The following is a 26,479-nucleotide window of genomic DNA, read 5'->3' on the forward strand; positions in this document are numbered from 1 at the left end:
GCATGAACTGCTACTAAATGATCTACGGTCCATTGGCGTTGAAGATCAAGCCTTTGAATACCTAAAAGACTACAGTACTTAGCTGGTAGAAATTACTGTGTACAAATTGGAAACTCTTATTCATCATATGAACCCTTAAACAGAGGGGTACCCCAGTGGAGTGTACGTGGCCCAATCTTATTCTGCATCTATACTTTTGGTCTATCGAAAATACTACAAAGGCATGGCGTGAAGTTTAAACTATTTGTAGATGATACACAATTTTACTTCTCCATAAATGATATACATGACACTACTGAAACTAAATCAAATCCTTGATAGTGTTAGAGAATGGATGACATTTAAACAACAAAACTTACATGAGATCAAAACTGAATTCATGGTGGTGGGCAAGAGAAACAGTGTGAGAAACTAGGTGATATTCAAATGAACATAAATAATGACTCGGTGCCGATATCTAGTAAAGTTCGAGATCTAGGTGTATTTCTTGACTTTAACCTGTCTAAATGTCAAAATAAATAATGTAATAAAAACTGTTGGTTATCATGTAAGAAATATTGCGTTTATAAATTCTGTAAAGAAACTTGTGATAAACTGTGTTATTACCAAGATTGACTACTGCAACTCTATCGATTACAATTTACCAAAAGTGCAACTTAAGAAATTAAAAAACATAATGAACAGAGGAGCATGACTGATAAAAGGGGTCCCACCTAGAGGAAGGATCACCCCTATACTAATGGATTACACTGGCTGCTGATTAGAGCGAGAATTGAAATTAAAACATGTATAATAACCCACCAAATTATCAGAACCAGGCGTCCAAAATACTTAAGGGATCTGCTACATATTGGGCAGCCAACAAATCGTGTCGACACGAGAATAATTACAGATGGCTTCAAAGTATTGAAACCTAGATGTATATCTAATGTAGGCTCCAGAGCCTTTAAATATTCGGCCCCGAGACTATATAATAAGTTCCCACGAAACATTCGAATGACTGAAGACATCAAGTCTTTCAAGAGGAAACTGAAGACTTTCTTATTTCATGAGTCTTTTGACAGTGACGATTTAACAGTAAATGAACAATATGCGATATGAAACGTTAAATACTCTGAACGAACAAGGTAAAACGACAGTGGAGGTCCTGTAGAGAGAGGGGTTCCCCTGCTGTATGGGACTGGAAAGCAGCCATCAAAGTATAAAAATTAAATACATGGAGTTTAGTGAAGGTAAAAGTAGCTAGCGTAAGCTGGGTTAGATTAGCCTAAGAATACAGTAGTATAGTTCTCAAACTTTACCTACGATGTATAGGACACAGGGCGATTTAAGTAGCTAGCGTAAGCTGGGTTAGATTAGCCTAAGAATACAGTAGTTCTCAAACTTTACCTACGATGTATAGGACACAGGGCGATTTTTCTAGCCAAAATTTTTTGAAAAAGTTGCGTCCTATATGCCGTCAAATTCGGTACATCCAATCCCAGATATATACTGTACATCAAAGGTCAACGGATCTTGTGGGTAAGTGAGGCTAGATTTTTAGTATTGATATTTGACTGTAGGCTTACATGGGTTCCTCACTTGAAAGTTTTAAAAGTAAAGTGTCTTAAGGTTCTGAATCTTTTAAAAGTTTTGTCCCATACATCATGGGGGAGCAGACCACAAAACTATTTTTAAATTATCAAGGGCCTTGATTTTTTCAAAAATTAGTTATGGGTGTGAAATATACTCCTCAGCCACCCCAAGTTGACTAAAGATTTTAGATTTTATACACCATACTGGTATCAGATTGGCGAAAGGAGGCTTTAGAACTTCACCTATCCCAAGCCTCCTTGTTGATGCTGGAGAGTTACCTATAGACCTTTACCGAAAGTCTTCTATTATTCGGTAATGGTTTAGGTTGCAAAGACTCCCTAATTCTTTAGCCTTTCAGACAGCAAGCCCTGTAAGGCACTCAACATACTTTGAGTTACACCCAAAATCTCCTCAACCCTTATGGCTTTCAGGTGAAATAATTATTAAACAGTCTTGATATAATTAGAGGTGAGGTGCTTCCATTTAAGGTATCATCAACCCCTCCGTGGAAATTACCAGAGATATCGTTTTGTAAATATTTTATAGGTATTAAAAAAACATGTCTGAATTAGAAGTTAGGTCTCTTTTTATGGAACATGTTGAAGAACATAGGTAATCTACCTTTGTATATACTGATGGATCCAAATCTGATGCTGGCGTTGGATTTGGAGTATATAGTAGTTCTTTTAACTGTAGAGGTGTACTTCCTCCAATATCCTCCATATTTACTGCTGAGTTATATGGCATACTAACCGCTATTTAGAAAATAGCCTTAAAAGAGGAGGGCAATTTTACCATTTATAGTGATTCAAGAAGTGTCCTTCAAGCTTTAGAAGTTTTAATTCTAGTAACCCTTTAGTTTTAAAGATTTTAGAGTGGCTTTTAGTTATTGACCTGAAAGGTATAACAGTTCGATTTTGCTGGGTTCCGGCACACGTAGGTGTGTCTGGGAATGAAGAGGCAGATTCACTTGCAACGAGTGCTGCAGCCGAGTTGCCACCAAGAAGGTATCCCATTCTCTGTATTGATTTTTTTACCAACAGTTAAGAACTTAATTTATAACAATTGGCAACAGCATTGGGATAGTTTAACTGAAAATAAAAAGAGAGGAATTGCGATTGTTATATCCCCTTGGAAGTATAATGAGATGCCCCGAAAATGGGAGACTACTCTTTGTCATCTCCGCATTGGTCAAACTCGGATGACACATGAGTTTCTGCTGGCTGGCCAACACTAACCATATTGCAACAACTCTTTTATACCCTTGACAGTGAGGCATTCATTGACTGAATGCCCCACTTAGAGCACAGAAAGAAATAGATATCTGTTTGAGGCTGGGGTGAGGATGGCAGGTTCATCCTTGTCAAGATCCTTGGTCATGATGTGTCATACAATGCTAGTGGCATTTTTAAATTTATATCAGAAGCAGGTCTTAACGCTTTTTAACTTTATAACGTATTTACTTTTCTGGTTTTAATTGAATATTCTTTTATTCTTTATTTAAAATAAACGATATCGGCGTCAATGACCTTCGATGTCAGGATGCCAGAGAACTTCAAATCATTCATTCATTCATTCCTCAACCTTATGGTTCTCAGGTGAAACAAATATTGAACATTCTTGATATAATTAGAAGTAAGGTGCTTTCATTTAAGGTATCATCAACCCCTCCGTGAAAATTACGCGAAATATCTTTTTTTTAAACATTTTATCGGTGTTAAAAGGAATATGACTGACCTAGAAGCCAGATCTTTTTTTATTGAACATGTTGCAGGACATAGGGAATCAACTTTTAAACATACTGATGGCTCCAAATCTGATGCTGGTGTTAGATTTGGAGTACATAGTAGTGGTTTTAATTGTAGAGGTGCACTTCCTCTAACAGCTTCCATATTTACTGCCGAACTGTATGGCATACTAATCGCTATTGAGAAAATAGCGTTTGGGGGGGAGGGTAATTTTACCATTTTTAGTGATGCAAGGATTGTCCTTCAAGCTTTAGAAGTTTTTAATTCTTGTAACCCTTTAGTTTTAAAGATTTTAGAATGGCCTTTTGTTATTGGACTGAGAGGTATAGCAGTTCGATTTTGTTGTGTTCCAGCACATGTAGGTATGTCTGGGAATGAGAAGGCAGATTTACTGGCAAAGATTAATGCATCCTAGTTGCTACCAAGAAGGTATCTCATTCCTTGTAATGATTTCCTACCTACCATCAAGAAATTGTTTTATAATAACTGGCAACAGCACTGGGATAGTCTAGATGGCAATGAAATGAGAAAAATAACAAATGTCATATCTCTTTGGAGGTATAATATGATGCCCTGAAAGTGGGAGACGTCTCTTTGTCGTCTCCACATTGGTCACACTCGGTTGACACACGAGTTTCTTCTAAATGGCCAACACCAACCACCATATTGTGACGACTATTTGGTACCCTTGACAGTGAGACATTTGTTGATTGAATGCTCCACTTTTAGTACTGAAAGAAATAAACATCTCTTTGAGACTTGAGGTGAGGATGGCAGGTTCATCCTTGCCAAGATTTTCGTACATGAAGTGTCATACCATACTAGTGTTTTTTTTTTTTAATTTATTTAAGAAGCAGGTCTTATGAAAGCTATTTAACTGTTATAAGGATGGTTTTGCTTCTATTGTTTTAAACTTTATTTATTTATTTATTCATTTCTTTGCTCATAAATAATATCAGCATCAATGACCTTAGATGACAGGATGCCAGATAACTGATAATCAATCAATTAATTACTGTGGCCAGTAAGGAGTTTGAGATATTATCTTAAACGTACTCTAGCAACACGGCCCCGACTAACATCACTTTTTGTTAGCTCCTGGAGGGTTAAGAGGAGTATCACTAAGAATACTATGTAATCCTAGATACGCCAAGTGATTGAAAGGTCTCTAGTCCCTGATCCTCCTCCGGCTCAATGACCTAGAGCCCATGATGTCAGGGCCATCACTATGTTTCTAGCATTCAAATGCAACTTTTTCGTTTTGCATGTATTACAGGCCGGAGTGTGGAAACGTCAAAACACATTTACAGCCCACTATTCAAAAGACGTGACCCTCAGGAGACTCGATACGTTTACTATTGGTCCACCGGTGGCTGCTCAACATGTGGTTTAAGAAATACCTCGGGCTCCTTGTTGGACAAGTAGCAGATGGTTGAGGGCATTGGTTACCCGGGTTTAGACTGGGATGAATGAGAGTGTGTGTGGCAGTTTTCCTTTCTTCATCTTCCCCTCCCTTGGGGTACAGCACCATGGGTTCATCTGCAAGCTGGCTTCAACCTCTGCAGGTAATTATCACTTCCCTTGTGTAGCCTAGTATAGTCATAGATTAATATACTGTCCACGTCCCTGTTGCTTCCTGTGAGGTAAGTGACGGGAAATGTCCTTTCTAATTGCTATATAAACTTGGAATGTGTTTGGACAAGACATACATAGCTCTCATGACAATGAATTGCTCAGGCCACTATCATGCTCACTATGTATGTTTAGCGAGGTGTCAAGGTTTTCACTAGACCACAGTTATATACTGTACTAGGTAAACCTGGGTCAATGTTCATGCCAGAATTAGGACTTCCACCCTCCTAAGAGTGTGTCATCCACATAAATAACGTAAGGTTTGTTAGTATTGGAACAAGTGACAAATTCTTAGATAATTTGTATTTTTCCATAACTAATACAAACCTGTAGTTATTTATACAAATTGGCCCGCCATCACCTGTCCCCCAGTAAGTCCTGCCTGTAATAAAAAAGTGACATAACTCACGGCTGTGAGAGTATATATAGAGGCGGCTGGGTACCCTCCTGCCACCCCTGGCCTACCTGCTCAAGCAGTTAGGCAGGATTGCCACCTCGCACTTTTAGTCTAATGGCTACCTTCCAGCTTCGCCGAAAGATAATCCACATAAATAATTGCACGTTTGTATTAGTTAGGGAAAAATACAAGTTATCTCCGAATTTGTTATATTTCTTATATAAACCATAAAAACTTTAAACAAAACAAGAGGAAAAGAAATAAAATAGAATAGTGTGCCTGAGTGTAACCTCATGCAAGAGAACTCTTATCCAAGACATTGGAAGACCATGGTACAGAGGCTATGGCACTACCCAAGACTTAGAGAACAATGGTTTGATTTTGGAGTGTCCTTCTAAAAGAGCTGCTTACCATAGCTAAAGAGTCTCTTCTACCCTTACCTAGAGGAAAGCAGCCACTGAACAATTACAGTGCTGTAGTTAACCCCTTGAGAGAAGAATTATTTGGTAATCCCAGTCTTGTCAGGTGTATGAGGACAGAGGAGAAAATATATAAAGAATAGGCCAGACTATTCTGTGTATATGTAGGCAAAGGGAAAGTGAACCGTAACCAGAGAGAAGGATCAAATGTAGTACTGTCTGGCCAGTCAAAGGACCCTATTACTCTCTTGTGGTAGTATCTCAATGGGTGGCTGGTGCAAATGATGGGGTTTTAGGGATCTAACCCAGTTGTTATGGTGAGTAACTCACGATCTCACATATAGTAGTGAGAGAAATAGATATCTGTTTGAGGCTCGAGGTGAGGATGGCAGGTTCATCTTTGCTAAGATTCTGGGACATGTGTCCTACCATGCTAGTGGTATTTTTAGCTTTAATTTAGAAGCAGGTCTTCTGAAAGCTATTTATCTTTAAAAATTACATCTTTGCTTTTATGGTTTCAATTGAATATTCTTTTATTTTGTATTTACAATAAACAATATCGACGTCAACGACCTTAGATGTCAGGATGCCAGAAAACCTCAGATCAATCAATCAATCAATCACTTATATATTCGCACAAGTGTGTCGTGTCCAGTACACAACCATTTTATGCACTGGATATGTATTTATTTACTTTTTCTAAAAAATTCTAGGGAAACTTATAGTATCCGTTACACAATAATTCTACCATTTTACTTTATTTCTCGAGGACTAGCTTATCTGTTTTCTTGTATTCGATATGGCAGATGTAAACAAACATTTGATGCATGCATGCTCTTATTCCTTTGTCTGCTCATCTGCATATTTACAATTTTTATTCTATGGTTTAAGCTTTTAAGATAGTTTCTAGTTCTGTACAGTATTTATTTCTAGGTATTGTCCTTTAGGAGAAGTAGAATTTTAAAGTTCTTGTACCTTTACACCCTTAGCCTGGCATTGAAAAGGAGTCTGTGAAGTGGTAGACACTTAGTCACTGATATCTTTACAAACCTCTGGCATATGATCATCACAATGCAAATATGTTGTCATTTTGATTGGTCTTTCTTAGTCAATAATAGTTAAGCTTTAGTTTATATTCTAGATTGTATTAATCTTTGTAGATTTGAATGTTTCAAGGTCTGTCTCTAATTGTAGTTTTATTGGCTATTTCATTCATGAGAGTTTGCTATTTTGATTGCTCTAGTAAAAGAGTTAGTATAATTCTATGTAATTTGCAGGTCGTTGTGCCCCGAGGTCCTATCAAAGCAAAGGGGCTTTTGTTATCATGCATTCGAGACAATAACCCCTGTCTGTTTTTGGAGCCAAAAGTACTTTATCGGGCTGCTGTTGAAATGGTTCCCACAAAAGATTACACATTACCATTGTCTTCAGCAGATATATTGGATGAAGGTAATAAATTTTTTTCCATTTGGTATTAATGAACTGCAAATATGGTGGTAGTAGAGTGCATTTTAGTACTGTGCAATATACTGTATGTATGGGCAATTAGAAAAATATTTACATTTTACTCAGGTCAATTAAACTCAGTTGTATTTCAAATGAGAATTGTTTTGGAGCTTTCAGTTCATAAAACCTGTTTGTTCCTATGCATATATAAACCTTTTGTCTTAAAATAGGTAATACCTTCAGTGGAGCTGGAACATTTGTAAAATTGTTAATGGTATTTAACAACAGGTGATAAGTGAGGGAGTGTAGCCGTGGCTAGCAAGATTAAAGGGCCTCTTCAGCCTCGGCCCGCATCGTCTATAGTAGGCTGGCCTGACTATCAAACGCTGGCTATGGTATAAGTCTATAGTGAAGTGTTCAATATCTGAAGGCGTATTACACTCACACATACACGTATCTGTTACCTCTGGACTGTTTTTTGCTAAATGTGAATAGATTGTTGTAACCTATGTTTGTTATTCCTTTAAGAATTTTGAATGCCTCTATTATTATTATTATTATTATTATTATTATTATTATTATTAATTGCTGAGCTACAACCCTAGTTGGCGAAGCAGGATGCTATAAGCCCATGGGCTCCAACAGGGCTCCAACTGTCCCCTAAGATGTCAAGTTTGTAGATTATATAGGTACAAACATTTCATCCTCAGTCTATATCCAAATTGCCGGAGGGGCCCGGCCGGCATGCCAATCAATATATAAGGGTATATGACGAAAAACACAAACTAATAAAAAAATTTACTGAGCTTTGTATGGCAATGGAGAATGCGTATACAAATTTTTTTGTCAAAATTCCTCTTACTTTCATAGTTACATGATAATTAGTAAAAGTATCTCAATAAACCAAAAAACATTGATCCCTACAAGAAAATGCAGTAATTCTTCTATTATCGTAAATTTTGATAATGGCATCTGTATAGATTACATGAGTCACAAGACGAAGTATTACAAGGTAATTACACCTTTCAGCCTTCAGTGCTAGCACAAACTTCATAGAGAATAGAGAGTGCATGTTTTGAGTTTGACCTCTGACATTCACTCGTTTGTACGTCTGGTTTTCTTGGTTTCAGCAAGAATTTCATCATGCCAAAGAGGAAAAGACAATTTTAACATCTTGCTAATATAAGGAAGAAGAAAATGTGCTCTAATGAGAGTTCAGAAGTGGGTAATATCGGCAATATTAGTGGAGTTAGTGAAGGAGAGAGATGATGAAGGAGCGACAGTCTCGCCTAAAGAAGTAAGATATTGAGTAAAGGAATCTTCATACATGATAAATAGTATTGTTTTCGTTTATTAATATCCAAAAGGGATATAAAATTCATAATAATCATGATTGATTAATATTGTCTTTGTAAAAATACCCTGTACAAAGAAAATCTTTGAACGCTCGTATCTCAAAACTATGTATTGACCTTCAAATTCTACATTCTCCCTTTGTTTTAAAGATATTCCAAAGAGTAGAAGATAATTTCAACATCTCACTAACATAAAGAAGAAGAAAATTGGCTCTAATAAGACCTCAGAAGTGGGTAATATCGGCGATATTAGAGGAGTTAGTGAAGGAGAGAGATGATGAAGGAGCGACTGTCTCGCCTAAAGAAGCAAGATATGGAGCAAAGGGATCTTAATTTATGATTAGATTATGATAGATAACATTGTTTTGTTTTGATAATATTAAAGAAAGAACATAAAATTTATAATAATCATGTTTTTGTAAAAATACAAAGACAAACTTTGAACCCCCATATCTTCAAACTTATGCATATTGACCTTCAAATTCTATCTTCTCCCATAGTTTTAAAGATATAGCATTTAAATATGGTATATAACTTAGACATTATAAAACAATAAAATAGAACCCTTTCTTCGAATTTTTGCTTCATATTTACTTAGTTTTTTCCCCTGATTTATAGGGTTTATTTTTTTTAACATAGTGAAAAAACTCATATCTAGCAAAAAATTGACTTTTATTGGAGGTCTATATCAGGTATTTTATTGGAGGTCTACATCAGGTATTTTATTGGAGGTCTACATCAGGTCTATATAGGGTAGTAATCCAAGGTCTTAATGGTGAGTATCAAGGGAGGAGATAGAATTGGAAAAACACTAATTTTCAGGATAAATCTCCCTGGTATCGCAAAACCAAAGGTCAGAGGCAAAAATCCTAGGCAGTTTGGAAATGTCCTAAGTTACCTTATTAAGTGGTGTAAATGTCAAAGTTCTATCCTTAAAAAAAGGCATTAGTCAGCCGGCCCCCTTAATGTTGGAAGTAGTTTTGGTGGCCCTAGCTTTTACTGCTTTCAGTCTATCTATATCCTTCTGAATACTTGGAGCCAAGAATTCGACTCCGTATTCTAGAAGGAGACGTACTAGTTATGTGTACACCTGTAGTACAGTGTCTTTGTTTCTGTATGTGAATTCTCTCTTTATGTAACCTAGTAGTTTCTGTGCTTTCTTTTCAGCTTTTATGCTCTGTTTAGTGAACTTCAAATCCTTGCTGATTATAATACCAAGATCTTCCTCATCATCCACACTTTTTATTTCCTTACCGAGCAGTGAGCATAATCTTTCCACTGTCTCATAATTTTAACACAAGACGACCTCATGACCTAAGAGTACCATACTGTCGCACTGTCCAGGCTCACCGCATTGTGAGTGTGCGGGGCGTTACACACTGGAATAACCTCCTACAGGATATCACATCACTTCTATTGATATGTTTAAAGACAAAATTAGATCATTGTTATCGCAAATTTATGATCCATAGTCATATAATATTACTATTACTATTACCATTTTTTTCTACTCTTATCATTTATGATACTATATAATTATTGTATATGTATATGTACTTATGTGTACACATGTATGTATGTGTATGTTTGTATGAACGTTTATGTTTGTATTTCTTTATGTATTTGTATATGTATGCTAGGCTGTAAATATGTGTATGTGCGTGTATATGTACATATTGTATGTAGGTATGTTTATGTATGTACATATGTAAGGTTGTATGTGCATCTATTTGTATTTGTGTGTCTTCAACTAGGCCATAATACTTGCATGTCCTTATTTTATGTTAAATAAATCTGGTCCATGTAAAAGCTTCATGCTTAATGGACTTGGGCTGTACTTCTAATGTTTATAACACATTTTCATTGTAACAATGACCAATAAAGATATCAATATCAATAACTCTTGAGGCTTTTATGTCTTCTGAGTTCACAGCATTTATTCCTAGTTAAGTATCGTCGTCTAATTTGGCTATTCTACTAGTTCATCCTAAATCTATGTTGTTAATGTAGATCAGAAGTAGCAATGGTCCAAGGACAGATCCTAGAGGTACTCTGCTTGTAACAACTGCCCACTTTGAAGCTTCTCCAATGGTTACAACTCTATGTTTTCTGTTTGTTAGCCAATCTTCGATTCATGGTGTTGGCCCTTCAATTATGCCTAGTGCTTTAATTCTGACCTTTAACCTTGTCTATTGAGTAGAAATTCCAAAAGATTTGTCACATGATCTCTTTTGTCTAAAACCATGTTTGCTGTCTATCAGAAGACTGTTTTTCTCTATATGCTCTACTATTAAATCTACTGTAATTGATTTTAAAATTTTGCAAGGTTCTGAAGTTAGACACACAGGTATGTCGTTGCCTGGTTCTTCTTTTGGCCCCTTGTAGATTGAAAGAATAATGCCTAGTTAACATCCTTGTGATGCCTTTCCTTTGCTGGATGTCTTTCGGAACATTTTGTAAAAGTGTGGGGTTATCTCCTCTAGTTCTGTAATCTCTCTTGGATGAATATCATCTAGACCTGGTGCCTTGGACTTACTGAGTCCTTTTATTTTCTTTTTGACATCATCCATTGTAAAAGTGATTCTATTTAATGGTTGTTGCCCTTCACATTCAGTTTCTAATTTAATTTCTATGGGGTTCAAGTGATCTTTAACATAGAACATTACCCCTCCACAGTTTTTGGTAAGGCAATCCTTTTTGAAAAGCTTGAAACCTGGTATTTCGTATTCTCCGTTAAAATTCTTTGTTTTTTCTTGAATCCAGGTCTCTCTAATGCCTATGACATCTAGTTCCTCACTGGCTATCAATGCCCTGAAGTTTTCCAATTTGTTTCTAACTAACTGAGCATTGAATTGTGACACTAAGGATTTTTTCTATCATATTTTCTCTTTCTCTGTGTGTGGGTGGGTTTGTGGGGCGCACATTTGTGCGGACACATGTATTTTGGATGTCTCAAAGACTTTTTAGTCCATCCATGGAGACTCCGTTTGCTCTTTAGAAAGTTCTTATGATCTTGTCTAACTTATTCATGAACTCGTTTACTGTGTTATTGTTCACTTCATCCACTGGAAGTCTCTTCCAAGTATTTGCTATTTTGTATGTAAAAGAATAACCACTTTAAGTTGTGTTGTATCTTTTTCATTCCAGTTTGTATCCGTTACCACTGGACTGATTTTTGCTAAGCGTGAATAGATTGTTGTAATCTGCTTTTATTATTCCTTTAAGAATTTTGAATGCCTCTTATCAACTGTCCCCTTAGTCGTCTAGTTTTTAGATCAAATAAGTTCAAACATTCCATCCTCCGTCTTTATCCAAATTGCTTTAGTATTGGAACTAGTTTGGTGGCCCTATTTTGTACTGCTTCTAGTCTATATATATCCTTCTGAATACTTGGTTTCCAGAATTGGACTCCGTATTCTAGGTGGGGTCTCACTAGTGATGTGGATAGCTGTAATAGTGTCTTTTTTTCTGCATTTGAAGTGTCTCTTTATGTAGCCTAGAGAGAGAGAGAGAGAGAGAGAGAGAGAGAGAGAGAGAGAGAGAGAGAGAGAGAGAGAGAGAGAGAAAAGGCATTTCAGGGGAAGGTTCTTGTCTTCCAAATTTTTTTGGAAGATTTACCCACCTGCTGAACAAGTGCCTTGTTACCCAGGCTCTCGCATTAGCCCTCCACATCACCGGAAGCTACTCCTTAAGCACTTTGTGTGCCTTGAAGGCTTGAGGATTCTCAGAGTGGAACACCTGCAGTATCTCCATCTCATAATGGACATGGCTCCTCTTGATGGAGAAAGCAGTCTTCCCTTAGAAGGTATTGCTGCTTTGATGGCTTCCTTCTGTTTAAGTATGGTTCGTATCGTAGACGGATTTCGGCCATATTCCTTAGCGATCACACTTAACCACATGTCAGCCTCATACTTCTTTATTATCTCAAGCTTCCTCTCCAAAGAAAGCATCCTCTTCTTTTCCTGCACATCAGCAACTTTCTTGCGATCCATATGAGTTGAATAACGCAGCACGATACAGTTCAGTAATTAACAGCCCGAAAGCTAAATCACGAACTTGAATTCAATGTTAACGATACTGTTGCCGAAACGAAATAATCGAGGGACGCAGATACGTAAATGCATGATGGGATAGATGATGACCAATAATAGAGAAGGATCGTATAATGGTAACTAGCATCAGAATAACTAGATAACCAATGGGAGCATGGTGGCAAGTTTACGTGGCTGCGCGTAAATTTTAAACTCAATTTCGGAGGCGGCGGGGTTTTTGTACCGTACCTCGTTTTGTAGCATGAAACATTTTTTGCAATATGAAGCAAAAATATTTTGGAATCTCGTTTTGCAGCTTGAAAATTTTGTATGCTGAAACTTTCGTATCAAGAGGTGTTAGTGTATTCACATTTGTTCCGACGTAGATAGAAAGCCTCCACTATTTATAGGGTATACTTTCGGGGCAGCTGAAAGACGAGCCATGATAATTTTAGTGAGGGATAACTACCCCATCCGCTAGTTAGCGGGTGGGGGGTGGGGTAGACTGGCTACCCCGCTCACTCACACCTCTCGGCTGAGTAACCACTTTACTTTATGGCTCGGTAGAGGACGGACATGCTGCCCTTCTCTCCTGCAAAGACTTGCCTTGATTGTTTTTCTTTTTATTTTTTTTTCTTGTGTTTTCATTTATCTTACATATATATGAGTGTATATATGTATAAATGGAAATATACGTGGTTAGATACTTGTAACTTTGCTGTTGACAACGTATCCGACTGCCTCCGCCGTACGGGAGTTGTCATTACCATCCTCCCTGCGACTGTTAGTCGGCAGGTTCTTGACACTACCGTGTGTTTGTTTCATTGCTGAATTAAAGTGTATAACAGTTCAGCTCTCTTTCGAGGAATTATCTTACTAAGGAAGGTGACTTATTCCCCAAATAGTGTATGTTGTGAATCAGAACATGAATTGTAATTGATCATAACTTCCTTTTTTTTTTTTTTTTTTTCACAGGTAGCAGCGACGTAGAACACAAGGCCGAGTGCTACGGTCGCCCTGTTCGTTATCCTGCACTCCATGTGGTAGCTCGTGAGCTGCCCTCGTTACGAGGTAGCATTCGCTGTCAACCTTCAACTTGATGTTCCTCCTTTGAGGGTTTTTTTTATTACCCCTATCCCATAGAGCTTGGAGAAAGCTTGTTTTAGGCGATGCCCTTCTTCGGGAGGACTTCTCTCTCGTTCGCGAGAGAGTTTCTTATGCCTACGCTTTTTTCCCATAGAGCTAGGAGAAACCTTGCTTTAGGCGATGTCCTCCTTTGGGAGGACTTCTCTCTCATTCGCGAGAGAGTTTCTTACGCCTACGCTTTTTTCCCATAGAGCCGGGAGAAAGCTTGTTTTAGGCGATGTCCTTCTTCGGAAGGACTTCACTCTCGTTCGCGAGAGATTATTAAGCCTACTCCTTTTTTCCCATAGAGCTGGAAGAAAGCTTGTCTTTGGCAATGTCCTTTCTCCCTCGTTCGTAAGAGAGATATTTTACGCCTACGCTTTATTCCCATAGAGCTGGGAAAAAGCTTGTCTTAGGCGATCTCCTTTGGGAGAACTTCCCTCTCGTTCACGAGAAATAACTTGTAGGAGTTTGCTGATCCACCAGGGGCGGTGGCAGAGCTTTCTCCGAAGCAGGTTATCCCTTCGGGGGAACGAGTCTCTCGTCCTCGAGAGAAGACCGCCTCTAGGCATCGGCGGTCCCCCGTTACGCTTATGGTTCTTCTTCAGGGGCGGAGCGAGAGCCTTATCTTAAGCGACATTCTCCTCGGGGAGAACAAACCTCTTATGCGAAGGTGTAATCTTGAACCTACTGGTTCTCCTTGATCGGGGTCTCGTTACGATCACCCTATGGGCTGGCGTGATCGTTGAGCCTTCGGGCTCTCGTCATGTTGATCCTGCGGGTTCTCATGACAGTAGAAGTCCTTCGGGACTCCGCTCGAAACCTTCGGGTTTCAGTTATGCTGAACCTTCGGGCTCTCGTAACGATGGTAACGTTGAGCCTTCGGGAACTTGTGCCATCAATCACGCCTTGGGGTCTCGTAACTTTAGTCACTCTGACACTTCGGTGTTTTGTGACAAGGAAACTTCGGTTTCTCGTTGCGCTGACCCGTCGGGGTCTCGTAACATTAGTTACGTTGAAGTCTTAGGCTCTTGTAACTTTAGTCACTCTGACACTTCAGTGCTTTGTGACAGGGAAGCTTCAGTTTCTTGTTGTGCTGACCCTTCTGGGTCTTGTAACATTAGTTACGCTGAACCCTTGGACTCTCGTTACTTTAGTCACACTAACACTTTGGTGTGTTGTGACGGAAACTTTGGTTTCTCGTTACGCTGACCCTTCGGGGTCTCGTAACATTAGTTACGTTGAACCCTAGGGCTCTCGTAACTTTAGTCACTGACACTAAGGTGTTTTGTGACAGAGAGACTTCGATTTCTCGTTACACTGACCTTTCGGGGTCTCGTAACATTAGTTACGCAGAACCCTTGGGCTCTTGTAACTTTAGTCACTCTGACACTTCAGTGTTTAGTGACAGGGAAACTTCCGTTTCTCATTATGCTGACCCTTCGGGGTCTTGTAACATTATTTACACAACCCTTGGGCTCTCGTAACTTTAGTCACTCTGACACTTCACTGTTTAGTGACAGGGAAACTTCGGTTTCTCGTTGCGCTGACCCTTCAGGGTCTCGCAACACAGACTATGTTAGGCCTATGATTTCTCGTGCCCTTAATCACGCTGATCCTTCGGGGTCTCATGACAGAGAAGCTTCTGTTTCTCGTTTGCGCTGACCCTTCAGGGTCTCACAATGCAGTTCACGCCGAACCTTTGGGTTCTCGTGATCATAGCCTTGCTTATATGACAGAGTTTGAGGACTTTCGTTGTGTTGACCGTTCGCGCTCACACAACACAGGCTATCGTGAATGTAGTAGTGAGTACTGTACTCTCGCCACCCTGAGAGCTCTCGCGCGCAAATTGACGCGCACGACCGGTTTGGCATGCATGACAAAATTGGCGCGCACGATCGGATTACCGTGCATGACCAAATTGGCGCTCACGACCTATGGGGCGCGCGCGACCAAATTGGCGTGCACTGCCGATCTGGCGAGCGTGACCAAGTTGGCGCGCACGACCAAGTTGGCGCGCACAGCCGATGGTGGCGCACGACCATATTGACGCACGCGCGCGACCATGTTGACGCGTACTCACGACCAACTTGGCACGCACGCACGCGAGCACCTGGGCGCACGCAATCAGTTGAAGTGCGCGAACAACTCATGTAACAGAGTTTTTCGAACTCTCGCTGCGCGAAGTGTTCACGAGTGCACAAGAGTTTTACTCTCATGACAGAGCTTTCGAACTCTCGTCCCGTGAATTGTTCGCGTTCGCACATCGTCATCAAGAGTTTTACGCTGATGACAGAGGGATGCCTGCTACCTAAGGGTTTACGAATCTCTACAGGTAACTATGACACAGTTCCTTTGGGTCCTGGTCACATAACACGATTCCTGAAAATTCCATCAGGAATCAGCGACAGAGTTCCTGCGGGGTCTCGGCACAAAACATCCCTTAAGGTCGTGAGAAAGGAATTCACAAATAGATTCTGAACCCCTAGGTTCTCATCCAAATCTTTCGGTTTCCGCGATCCAGAGTTTTTTTGAAACACTATGGTCGACCTCCCCCCCTTACCGGATGGGTCTTCCAAAGGTGTGACTTGATACATCAATCAACACTCCCAGCTGATTACTATATCAGCTACTCTGGTTTCGCCAGCACCGATCCTTTTGTTTTCGAACGAACCACCGTCATCTTTCCTCCACCTTCCCACTTCGAGTTGTTTGGTTAGCAGACGGAAATGAGCGAGGAATAAGAAAAAACTTTACATTCCAGTTCATTTCCCCTGGCAGGCCTTGCCTGATTTAGACGGTAGTTTTCTCACTAGCGAGAAAGCATTCGATAGTAACCCTTTCGGGTAACATGTCAATGGCAATTACTGTATGTCTTGACATTCTTGAAGCAAACTCCCACATACGAGACTTCACCCTTTTCGGGAGACTCGTTCCTGAGAAGTTTATACAGAACTTCAACGAGTGTTGTTAAAACTTCATGAAGGCCGTAGGCTGTCCCGGAGCATGCGCTCTAGCCAAGAAAAAACCGCGAGGTTATTTTCTTAAACTCGGTTCTACCGTTTGATGGAGGCAGCCTCCCCCGTCATTATATCGTGGGTATAACGACTCGCCTTTTACACGATAGGCTTCCGAGACTTTTTATTCTATCCTTACAGGGTTATTGTTTCGAACAATTAGTCCCGAAGGAACGTTGTTATTTGACGTTAAAAGAACGATAGCAAAAACGTGGGCAACTTTTCATTTCGTTTACGGACGTTTCAAACTCCGCCCACTGGTAACCAGACATCCGTTTCTGTGTAATGAACACTGGCTAGCCCCTCACATAAAGAGGAGGGGTAAACCAAAGGGGAAATGATCGCCTCTATAACTGTATATTTTTGTTTGAGAACATGTTCACTCTTATTCAAGAAAATATTATAGTTAGTCGCAATCAAAATTCTTTCAGCAATAATGTTGCGATACGTTGCACATACATTATTCCCGCAACCGGATTCGTTGCAAACGTTTCCTAGAGGCAGAGAATATGCATGCGCTAGCGCAAATGGACAAGTACATATATGCGTGCAAGCTATTTTTCTGCCAATAAGGACTATATACATCTTGCAATTAGAACTCCGTTCTGTTAAGTTGTATATTTATATCCCTTACTGAAACCAGGTTATTCATTACATTACTTGGCTACTTTCCTGTAACCAAACATACAGCATTTACGTTCTGCCTCCTTATAAGCATTTTTTCCTTTCCCCCGTTCGGAAGTCTTAGTCTTATACAAAGGCTTTGGCTGGAAACTTCTCATAAGCATATCTGTTCCCTAGTAGGGAACATTTAATATAAATGCTAGGTTACCGATCGGAGACGGAGAAGTACGAACGTTTTTTGTCCTAAGAAGGAGAAACCTCCGTTACCAACGTTTTCAACATTCTCCAACTGAGTTCCGGACACGACTTTTATGTCGAACTACACAGACGAGAGCATCTGCAAAGAGGCCTGTCTTCTCGTCTTCCCTCTGGATCTGATGCTCTCTTTAATGCATCAAAAGAGAGGGGGGGGACATATGCCGCACCATTCCAGCCTTGTCCGTTGGCCCTATTCAGAAAGGTACCAGCATTCACCTCTCTTAGAGAACCATCTAGCAGTAGAAGCCTCAGATGAACAGAGGACAACTAGTTGCCCCCATCTGCTCGCGTCATTCCCGATACAGGAATGTGCTTGCAAAACCACCCAGATAGTGGGCTCCTAGTGTCTTGGAATCATCTTAGTTTCCAACAAAGTCTTAACTTTGTCAGGTCCCCGACTGTGGTTATGCTCGCAGCGGCCCAGATCTTCAGGCTCCCACTCGACCGTTCCCCAGTCCCGGAACAAGAGGCCCTCAAACAAGATGTATTCCAGGATCAGTGGGGCGGCCTATTTTCTCCCATTCGGTCTGGTGAAAAAGTCCTCAGCCAAGTCAGGATAAGCAAGATCTTATCAATGACTCCAATAGCTTCGCTATGGCATCCCGCAGAATGGTTCCCAGACCTTCTGCAGCCCCTGACGGAGCTCCAATAGCTCGCTATGGCAACCCGCAGAATGGTTCCCGGACCTTCTACAGCTCCTGACAGAGTTCCGACGGATCTTCCTCCACGGCATGATCTTCCAAGCAGCCAAATGCTAACTCTTTCCTAAGCCGTAGCTTTGCTTTGACTTCTCGCGTGGGACGATCCTACACCGCCCCTCTCAGAGAGGCCTTTCGCAACAAGTTACGGAAAAGATGTCTAGGCACCTCAGACACTTTTCAGCGTCGGTCTTCCAGGCGAAGTGTTCGGTCCATGGTGACTGATGTTGTGGAAGGGGATTTTCTCCCATCAATGCCTTTACTTATACAAGTGTGAGATAACTTGTCCCCCGTCAGATCTCAACCTCCTCCTGGGAACGCGGTTTGGGTCCTTCAGTTTCTGAAGGCCCCTCTCTATGAACCTTATGCCCAGCAGCAGATCGCTTCCTTACACGGAAGATGGCCTTTCTACTCACTTGGGCTTTTGACCAAGAGAGTTAGTGTGTTGTATGATCCATCTTCTGATGTCTCTTACCATAAGAGACAGGGAGAAGTAATCCTCAGCAGCGTCCCTGCGTGGATTGCCAAGACTCAAATCCAAGTGTGCTGTACCCTAGGTGCAGCCCATTTCGAATAAAGAGTCTTCGTTCGGTAACCGAAAACCCATCAACGGGGGTTTTACCCAGTGAGGAGTCTGTGGGGTTACCTTAAAAGAACGATACCAGCTCGCCCCCGTGTGTCGGCACTGCTGACCAGCACGGGGAAGGTCAAGAGGAGGACCTCAAGGATTTCCTTCCCCTCTGGGATCGGAAGGCAATTGAGGCTACTCTCAATCTAGACTCTCCTCCATCCCAAGACCCAGAGCTCGTAACGTCAGTGGCATTGCTACGTCCCTGGCGTTTAAGAAACTACTCTGGTGCAGATACTTTAACCCTGGATAGGTACGCTACTCGGACACCCCTTTAAGGGTACAGTATACTCGGTCGCGTGCGACCCCGACTCCAAAAAAAATTCAGGAAAAATTTAGTTATGCATCAATCTGTATTGTTTGACTTGCTAAAAATACTTCAAAGAATGCTAAAAACTACTGAAAATATGAATGATACCCATCTACAAAATAACTATTTATTGGAAATATATTAAAAATTTAAGTATACAAAAAAAAGACGACGTAAATATTCACAAAAAATAGAAATATACATATACACATAAATCCCTTTAGGGACACCTTAGATGGCAAAGCAACAGCGTGTAATTGCTGGAAATGAGTTGGACCCATAGAAGTCAAGATCTGAGATGAGAAAAAAAGGGTAACTTTTTTTGGCCAAAAATATTTGTCCAAATTTCATGAATTTTTAGGGGTACCCAAATAAAATAGGAAGAGGCTAATTTTTTTATAGAATAAACTCATATTATCCTAGAACAGAAATACATAATAAAATGTGCACTAAGATGTAATTTACTGTTATATCAGGGGCGAAATCTAAAGGTAATTTTTTGACGGCCTAGTTTCACAATGTAAATTTCTTATGAAAATCATTGTATCTCCTATAAAATATGATATTTATGCATTAAAATATACCAAAATATCACGAATTCTATACAGAACAAGAATATATAGAGTTTGAAGCTATAGACAAACAGGCTTCCTGCTCCTCAAACAAGTGGTGTTTGTCATGTGGTCAGTCTTAGGTGGGAAGCTATGACAGTGAGTCCTTTCAGGAAGCTTGATGTGACCAACACAAAATTGATACCATACTTACAGCAAGAGAAAATAGAATTAGTAACTAATAAAAGTAAAAGGATATCAAATAGCAAATCAGTAGCCAATCAAAGTAAAATGAAATCAAAATAAGAAACTGCTGACCAATAAAAAGTAAAATAATATCAAATTATTATATATACATAAACTATGATCTATAATAATAATGATGATAAAAATAATAATAATAATAATAATAATAATAATAATAATAAAACACTATATAAATCAATTTCAAGTACCTAATACACATAAGAAAAATATTGACAAATATGAAGGAGAAATTATCAGAGAAATAAATATCAAACACATGAGGTTGCAAGCTCCATATTATCATCAACATCTCTTTTTAACTCCATTAGAAGTGTGTTGGTGACATCCATGCCGAGGGAATACTGCCTGCTGGCCATTATTGAAGATAAATTCAAAATAAATAGAAAAAAAAATCAGAAATTTGCAAAAAATAAAAAAATTCAGAAATTAGCATTTGAGGGAAAATGGACCTCATGGCAATATATGGCATCTAAGCCAAAACCAATGTCATGCAAGTGGTAGACACACCATCCACCCACACTTTCCAACTATAAAGAACCAAACAAGTATCAACACTGTTCGACAATTTATAATTATGTAATAACTTTGCTGTTTGATCACTTACCCCTATAAAGGTATTTCAGGGTCGAGGTCGACCCCTGGGGGGGGGGGTAAAAAAATTGGGAAGGAGGGAAGTTAGACGAAAATCAGTCCTAAATCAGACAATGGCATGTAGACTAGTCACCCCTTGCAGGTCGATCACTTCCATATTCGAGACAGCTGATGATTTATGGGGAAAAAACAGGTTTTGAAAATGCTGTAGGGGTTGCGTACGACCCATCATACCTTTCCAGGGTTAAGTGGGCATGTGGAAGCGTCAATCGACCTTCACGGCCCACCACCTGCAAAGACGTAACCCACAAGAACATGGAGACCTTTTCCATTGGTCCTGTGGTGGTCGCACAACAAATGGTCTAAACACCTCAAGCTCCTTGATGGACAAGTAGCAGAGGGTTGAGGGCTGAGGCTACCCAGATTAGTCTGGGGTGAATGAGTAAGAATGCCTGGCTCCTTTCTTCCTTTCACCTTCTCCCCTCTGGGGAAAACAGCTCCGCAAGCTTCAGCATAGCTGACCTCACCTCGCTGCAGGTAAGACCCATTTCCCTTGTGGCTCCTAAGTATAGAAGAATCCTTTGTTACGTCCCCAATACCTTTTAGAGGGAGGGTATTGGGTAAGTCTTTTAAGAACAATAGGTTTTGTACTCGAGTTCCTATGTTAAAGACAAGCCACACTGTTAGTTCCACTCACACACAAGCTTCTGCAGGCCACTATCAGTGCATTACCTCATATCGGCACTTGATTTTAGTGAGGGTAGGGCCCCTTTTACAATTGATCACAGATCAAAATAGAGAGGACCCCCGGTCATGACCAAGGCCAGTTGCTGAGGACTTCCTCCCTCCTAAGAGTAAGTCACCCTATAAATAGCGGAGGGTTTGTATCTACGTCTGAACAAATAACGGACCTATTTTTGGGTGAGATAGCCATGTCGTCCATGACTACAGTCATATTCCCAGAGAATTTAACTTAAGGTCTCCAGAATTCTAACTCCTGGCACGGATATCCTTAAAGTTTCCTTGTAGGATATCGCATAATATCGGGACGTATTCTTGACACGTCACATATCAATCTGCACCCCGCATAGCGTTTACGCTTCGAAGGGGAAAAGTGGCAAAATAAAAGAGGAGCCGTTCATAAGGTTCCCTTCCTCCGTTACTGTTTGAGTACTCGGATGGCGCCATAATCGCCGCCATCTTTATTCCTTGTAGCGTTGAGCCAGTACTTATAGATACAGTATTATTGGGAGGGATCTTGCCAAGGCCTTTCATAGAAAGGAGGGCGGGTCCATCAGGACGACATGGCTATCTCACCCAAAAGGAAGTTTACCAGAGCATTAATGTATCCGTGGATTTCCCAGTTGTGCCTTAACCCTCAAGACAATATTTCCTTGGTCATTTAGACCTAGAGACCTATGACATTACTGTTATATGTCATTACTTCTAATCATAAACCATGTTTGTGCTCTAATCATAAACCATGTTTGTGCTCTAATCATAAACCATGTTTGTGCTTCCTGCCCCCTATAGGGAAGAGTCATGCCAGACTCGGGAAAAAGTCTCGAAGTTTGCATATTTCGTATGACCAACCTAGTAACCAAAAAGGCGTACAGGTCTCACTGTATGCCTCAAGCCAGAGTTTGCATTTATAAATCCTACATGGGTACATGTAAGCCACCATAGCATCCAAGGTATATCAGCTTAGCTGTATACCACAGCAGATACCTTTCTATCTGTATCAGAACAAGGTAAGCCTGGCCAGAAGAGGTTTGTTTACGTATAAGAACAAATTTACTATATTTGTTCAATATAATTATACAGAATAGTAAGGAATAAAGGTAATGCTCAGACATAACTTTATTTATATATAACTTTATATATGTTTAGGGCGAAATAAGACGCACAAAACCATTAGACATTTATTGTTAAACAATAAACCAAAATTCAGCATACATTTTATACTAATGTAAAAAATGCTAGTGAAATAGAATTTACCAACATAGATGAAACAAAATCAAATCAGAAATACTTGTTTTACCTGAAAACAAAATTTTTATGCCACTCATTTGAAAATTTTTGAATAATTTTCTAATGTCTTTCTGAGAAGTCTGTTTATTTACACTTGTGTAAAAACACACGGCACTAGTGTTAAGTCTATGTTTCTTCACCTATATACACTGGAACAGTCCATAATGTCATTATGATGACATCTCACTTACCATGTTGCACCATAACGTGCCAACATGTACACCCTCTAGAATTATAGTCCCAAATAATTCACTGTTCCTCTCAGCACTAAGCGTCAGGTTTTAGTATACTACCTGCCGCCGCCACGTATTTCTTTAATTCATGAACTTGCTTCGCGTAGTGTTTGAAGAAAACACTGGATGATTTCCATCCAGTAAACGAGCGAAGGCTCTCGAAATCCATGAGCTGGAAAAAGTTTTAACGACGAAGCAATTTTCCTAGGATCATGACCTGCAGGTGTACTGTCAGGATCCGCTCTGCGAATAAAGTAGGTGATCCTCGCCCTTAGTTGTTTCAGGGATAAGTTTGAGCCCGATGTTTCTCCTTTAAAGAGCTGTCCTCTCCTGAAGTCTGAAGTTCTATGGAACTTTTAGACATCTTCCTTCAGAGGGCAGATTCTCCAGGGACCCTACCTCTTAGTGGGTAGTTCATTCTTCGCAAGAAACATTGGGTCGGGAAAGAGATTCAGTTCTCCCGTTTCAGTAAAATTGATATAGCCCTCCTCCCTGGAGAGGGCCACTATTTCACTTACTCTAGCCCCTGAAGATGAGCAAATAAGAAAATAACTTTTTGAGTCAGATCTTTCAGAGAGCAATATCCGTTATTCAAACTTGAAGCCAAGTGTAGTACCTTATCCAAAGACCAAGAAATAGGCCTTGGAGGTGCTGCCGGCCTAAGCCTAGCACAGCCCCTAGGGATTTTTTTAAAAATATCATTAGAAAAGTCTACTTGGAAAGCGTAAAACAAGGGTCTAGTCAAGGCAGATTTACACGTAGTTATCGTGTTGGCTGCTAAACCTTGTTCATGAAGGTGAATAAAGAAAGATAAGTAGAAATCTGTTGAGATTTCCTTTGGTTTCTTTGCCTTGACGAAGGCTACCCATTTCTTCCAAGATGACTCATATTTCCTTCTCTGGTAGATTTAGACTTATATTCCTCTAAGAAGTCTATACTCTCTTTCGAGATCCCAAACCTTTTTCTTACTGCTCGGCTGCAATTCCAATACTAGAGGGAACCAGTTGCTCTGGGGCCACTTGGGAGCCACTAAGGCTGCTGTTCCTTAAAAAGATCTCAGCTTGTTGATGGTCTTCATCAGCAGGTTGTATGGAGGGAACAGGTAAATCCTGCTCCAATTGTTCCAGTCGAGGGACATGGCGTCCACTGCTTCCGCTAGAGGGTCCTCATATGGGGCCACGTATCGAGGAATTTTCTTTTTGTCGTTCGTCGCGAAGAGGTCGATCTGGAGTTCCGGGACTTGATGTAAGATGAATGAGAATGATCTTGCTTCTAGGGACTATTCTGAATCTATCAGGGTTAGCCTGGATAGAGCGTCCGCCGTCACATTGTGGAACCCTTGAAGGTGAACTGCTGATAAGTGCCATCTCTTCTTCTCCGCCAAGCAGAAGATGGCCAACATTACTTGGTTGAGTTGAGGTGATCTCGAGCCTTGACGATTCAGACATCTCATTACCACCTCGCTGGCCAGAATCAGTCTTATGTGGACCGCAGGGCGAGGGGATAATTTCTTCAACTCAAGGAAGACTGCCACGGCCTCCAAAATGTTGATGTGGAAGGTCTTGAATAGAGAGGACCAAGTTCCTTGAACTTTCCGATGATGAGAGTGACCTCCCCATCCTTCCAATGATGCGTCCGTGTGGATGATGACTGAGGGTGGAGGCGGTTGCAGAGGTATTGACCTCTTCAAAATCTTGGCCTCCGACCTTGGCTTGAGAAGTGATCAAAGTCGGATCGGTATTAGTCTTCTTAGATCTCTTCGAGCGTTTGATGCGTATCTTCTCCAGACTCCTGATGCATCTTTTAGCTGTGCTCTTAGCACTGGGTCCGTCACTGATGCAAACTGGAGGGAGCCTATCACCCTCTCCTGTTGGCGTCTTGAAACCCTGTTGGATTTTAGTAGTCTCGTGACAGATCCCGCTATCTCTCTCCTCTTCTTTAATGGAATGGAGAGGCGATGTGACTTTAAGTTCCAGTGTATACCTAGCCATTGAAACTTCTGAGCTGGAGATAGTCGAGACTTTTTGGTGTTGATTTTGAATCCCAGATGTTCCAGGAACTGGATCACTTTCTTGGATGCTTGCATGCATTTCGTCTTGGATGCTGCCCACACCAGCCAGTCGTCCAGGTAGGATATTACCTGAATACCTTGTAGGCATAGTTGTTCAACAACTGCTTCTGCAAGTTTCGTGAAGATCCTTGGGGCTATGTTTAGTCCGAAGGGCATGGCTCTGAAAGCGTACTTTCTTTTTTGTAGCCTGAATCCCAGGTAGGAGGAAAGTTTGTGATTGATCGGAATGTACCAATAGGCATCCGCTATGTCTGTGGAGACTGTGTATGCCCTTTTGGGCAGCAAGGCCCGTATGTGTTGAAGAGTCAGCATCTTGAACTAGTCGTTTTCTATGAACTTGTTGAGTGGCGACAAATCCAGAATGACTCTTTAGTTTGTCCTGAGTCTTTCTTGGGAACACAGAACAGCCTTCCTTGGAATTTGATAGACTTTGCCCTCCTTATTACCCGTTTGTTCAGGAGCTCTCGGGTGTATTCTTCCAGGACGGGGGTGGAGTGTTGGAAGAATTGGGGAAATGATGGTGGAGCTGTCCTCCAGCTCCAACCCAGTCTGTTCTTGATTATGCTGTGGGCCCAGGGATCGAAGGTCCAATGATCCCTAAATAGCCGGAGTCTTCCTCCTACCGGAAGCATCTCATTGGTTCTGGTTTCCGGAGGGCTTGCCTCCTTGACAGCGTCCTCCCTTACCCCCTCTTTCTCTCAAGGGACGTCTAGAGTTACCTCTGTTTGACCCTCTACCTTTAGGGCGAAAGGTAGTAGTCTGCCTCTCATAGGCGGGAGTGAAGGCTGGTGACTGAGTCACCACCTGCTGGAGAACCATATGGTAGGTAGGTTGGGGCTGTGCCACCATCTGAGGCACCGTGGTCATGGGAAGTTGTTGTTGTCTAGCAGGGCGAGAAGGCAACCTTGGACTCTTTGTCTTCCGTTTCGGTTGGGGACCCTCATCCGGAGAAGAGTTCCTCTTGGCCGACATGCCCCACTTCTGGAGGAGATTCCTATTCTCCGTGGCGGCTTTGTCGACTATCTGTTTGACCACTTCATTTGGGAAGTGGTCTTTCCCCCAGATGTTGGAAGATATCAATTTCCTGGGTTCGTGTCTTACTGCAGCCGAGGCAAACAGAAACTCCCTACAAGCCCTTCTAACCCTAACAAAGCTGTAAAAGTCTTTAGTTAGGATTGCCATCTGTATTTTGGCTATGACCATGAACATATCTGGGGACCTATGTTCACTGGCCATTGCCTCCAGGGTCACCTGGAGGGACAGAGTGGCAGCAAGCCTTTCTTTCGTGTCCTGCTCCCTACGCAGGAGGAACTCTGACAACTTGGGGAGGTTTTCGCTAAACTGCCGTCCGACGATATCGGCCTCCAACTTCCCGACTGAGATGGTAAGCTGAATATCCTTCCAGTCTTTCTGATCTGTAGGCAGGGCTAGGGAAAGGGGCCTACACTCCTCCAGTGTAGGGCAAGGTTTCC

The 26,479-nt window shown here is 40.9% G+C and overlaps 1 protein-coding gene across 1 annotated transcript in view; it reads left to right on the plus strand.

Moving 5' to 3' along the window:
• BckdhB (Branched chain keto acid dehydrogenase E1 subunit beta) overlaps window positions 1-26,479 on the plus strand; it is a 541,868-nt gene that overhangs the window by 351,784 nt on the left and 163,605 nt on the right. Inside the window, exon 5 of the mRNA XM_068348129.1 lies at window positions 7,049-7,220. Coding sequence (XP_068204230.1) covers window positions 7,049-7,220 — 172 coding nt within the window. The remainder of the gene's footprint in view (window positions 1-7,048; window positions 7,221-26,479) is intronic.

The sequence above is a fragment of the Palaemon carinicauda genome, chromosome 24, assembly GCF_036898095.1.
Source record: "Palaemon carinicauda isolate YSFRI2023 chromosome 24, ASM3689809v2, whole genome shotgun sequence".
In the NCBI taxonomy this organism is placed as follows: domain Eukaryota; kingdom Metazoa; phylum Arthropoda; class Malacostraca; order Decapoda; family Palaemonidae; genus Palaemon; species Palaemon carinicauda.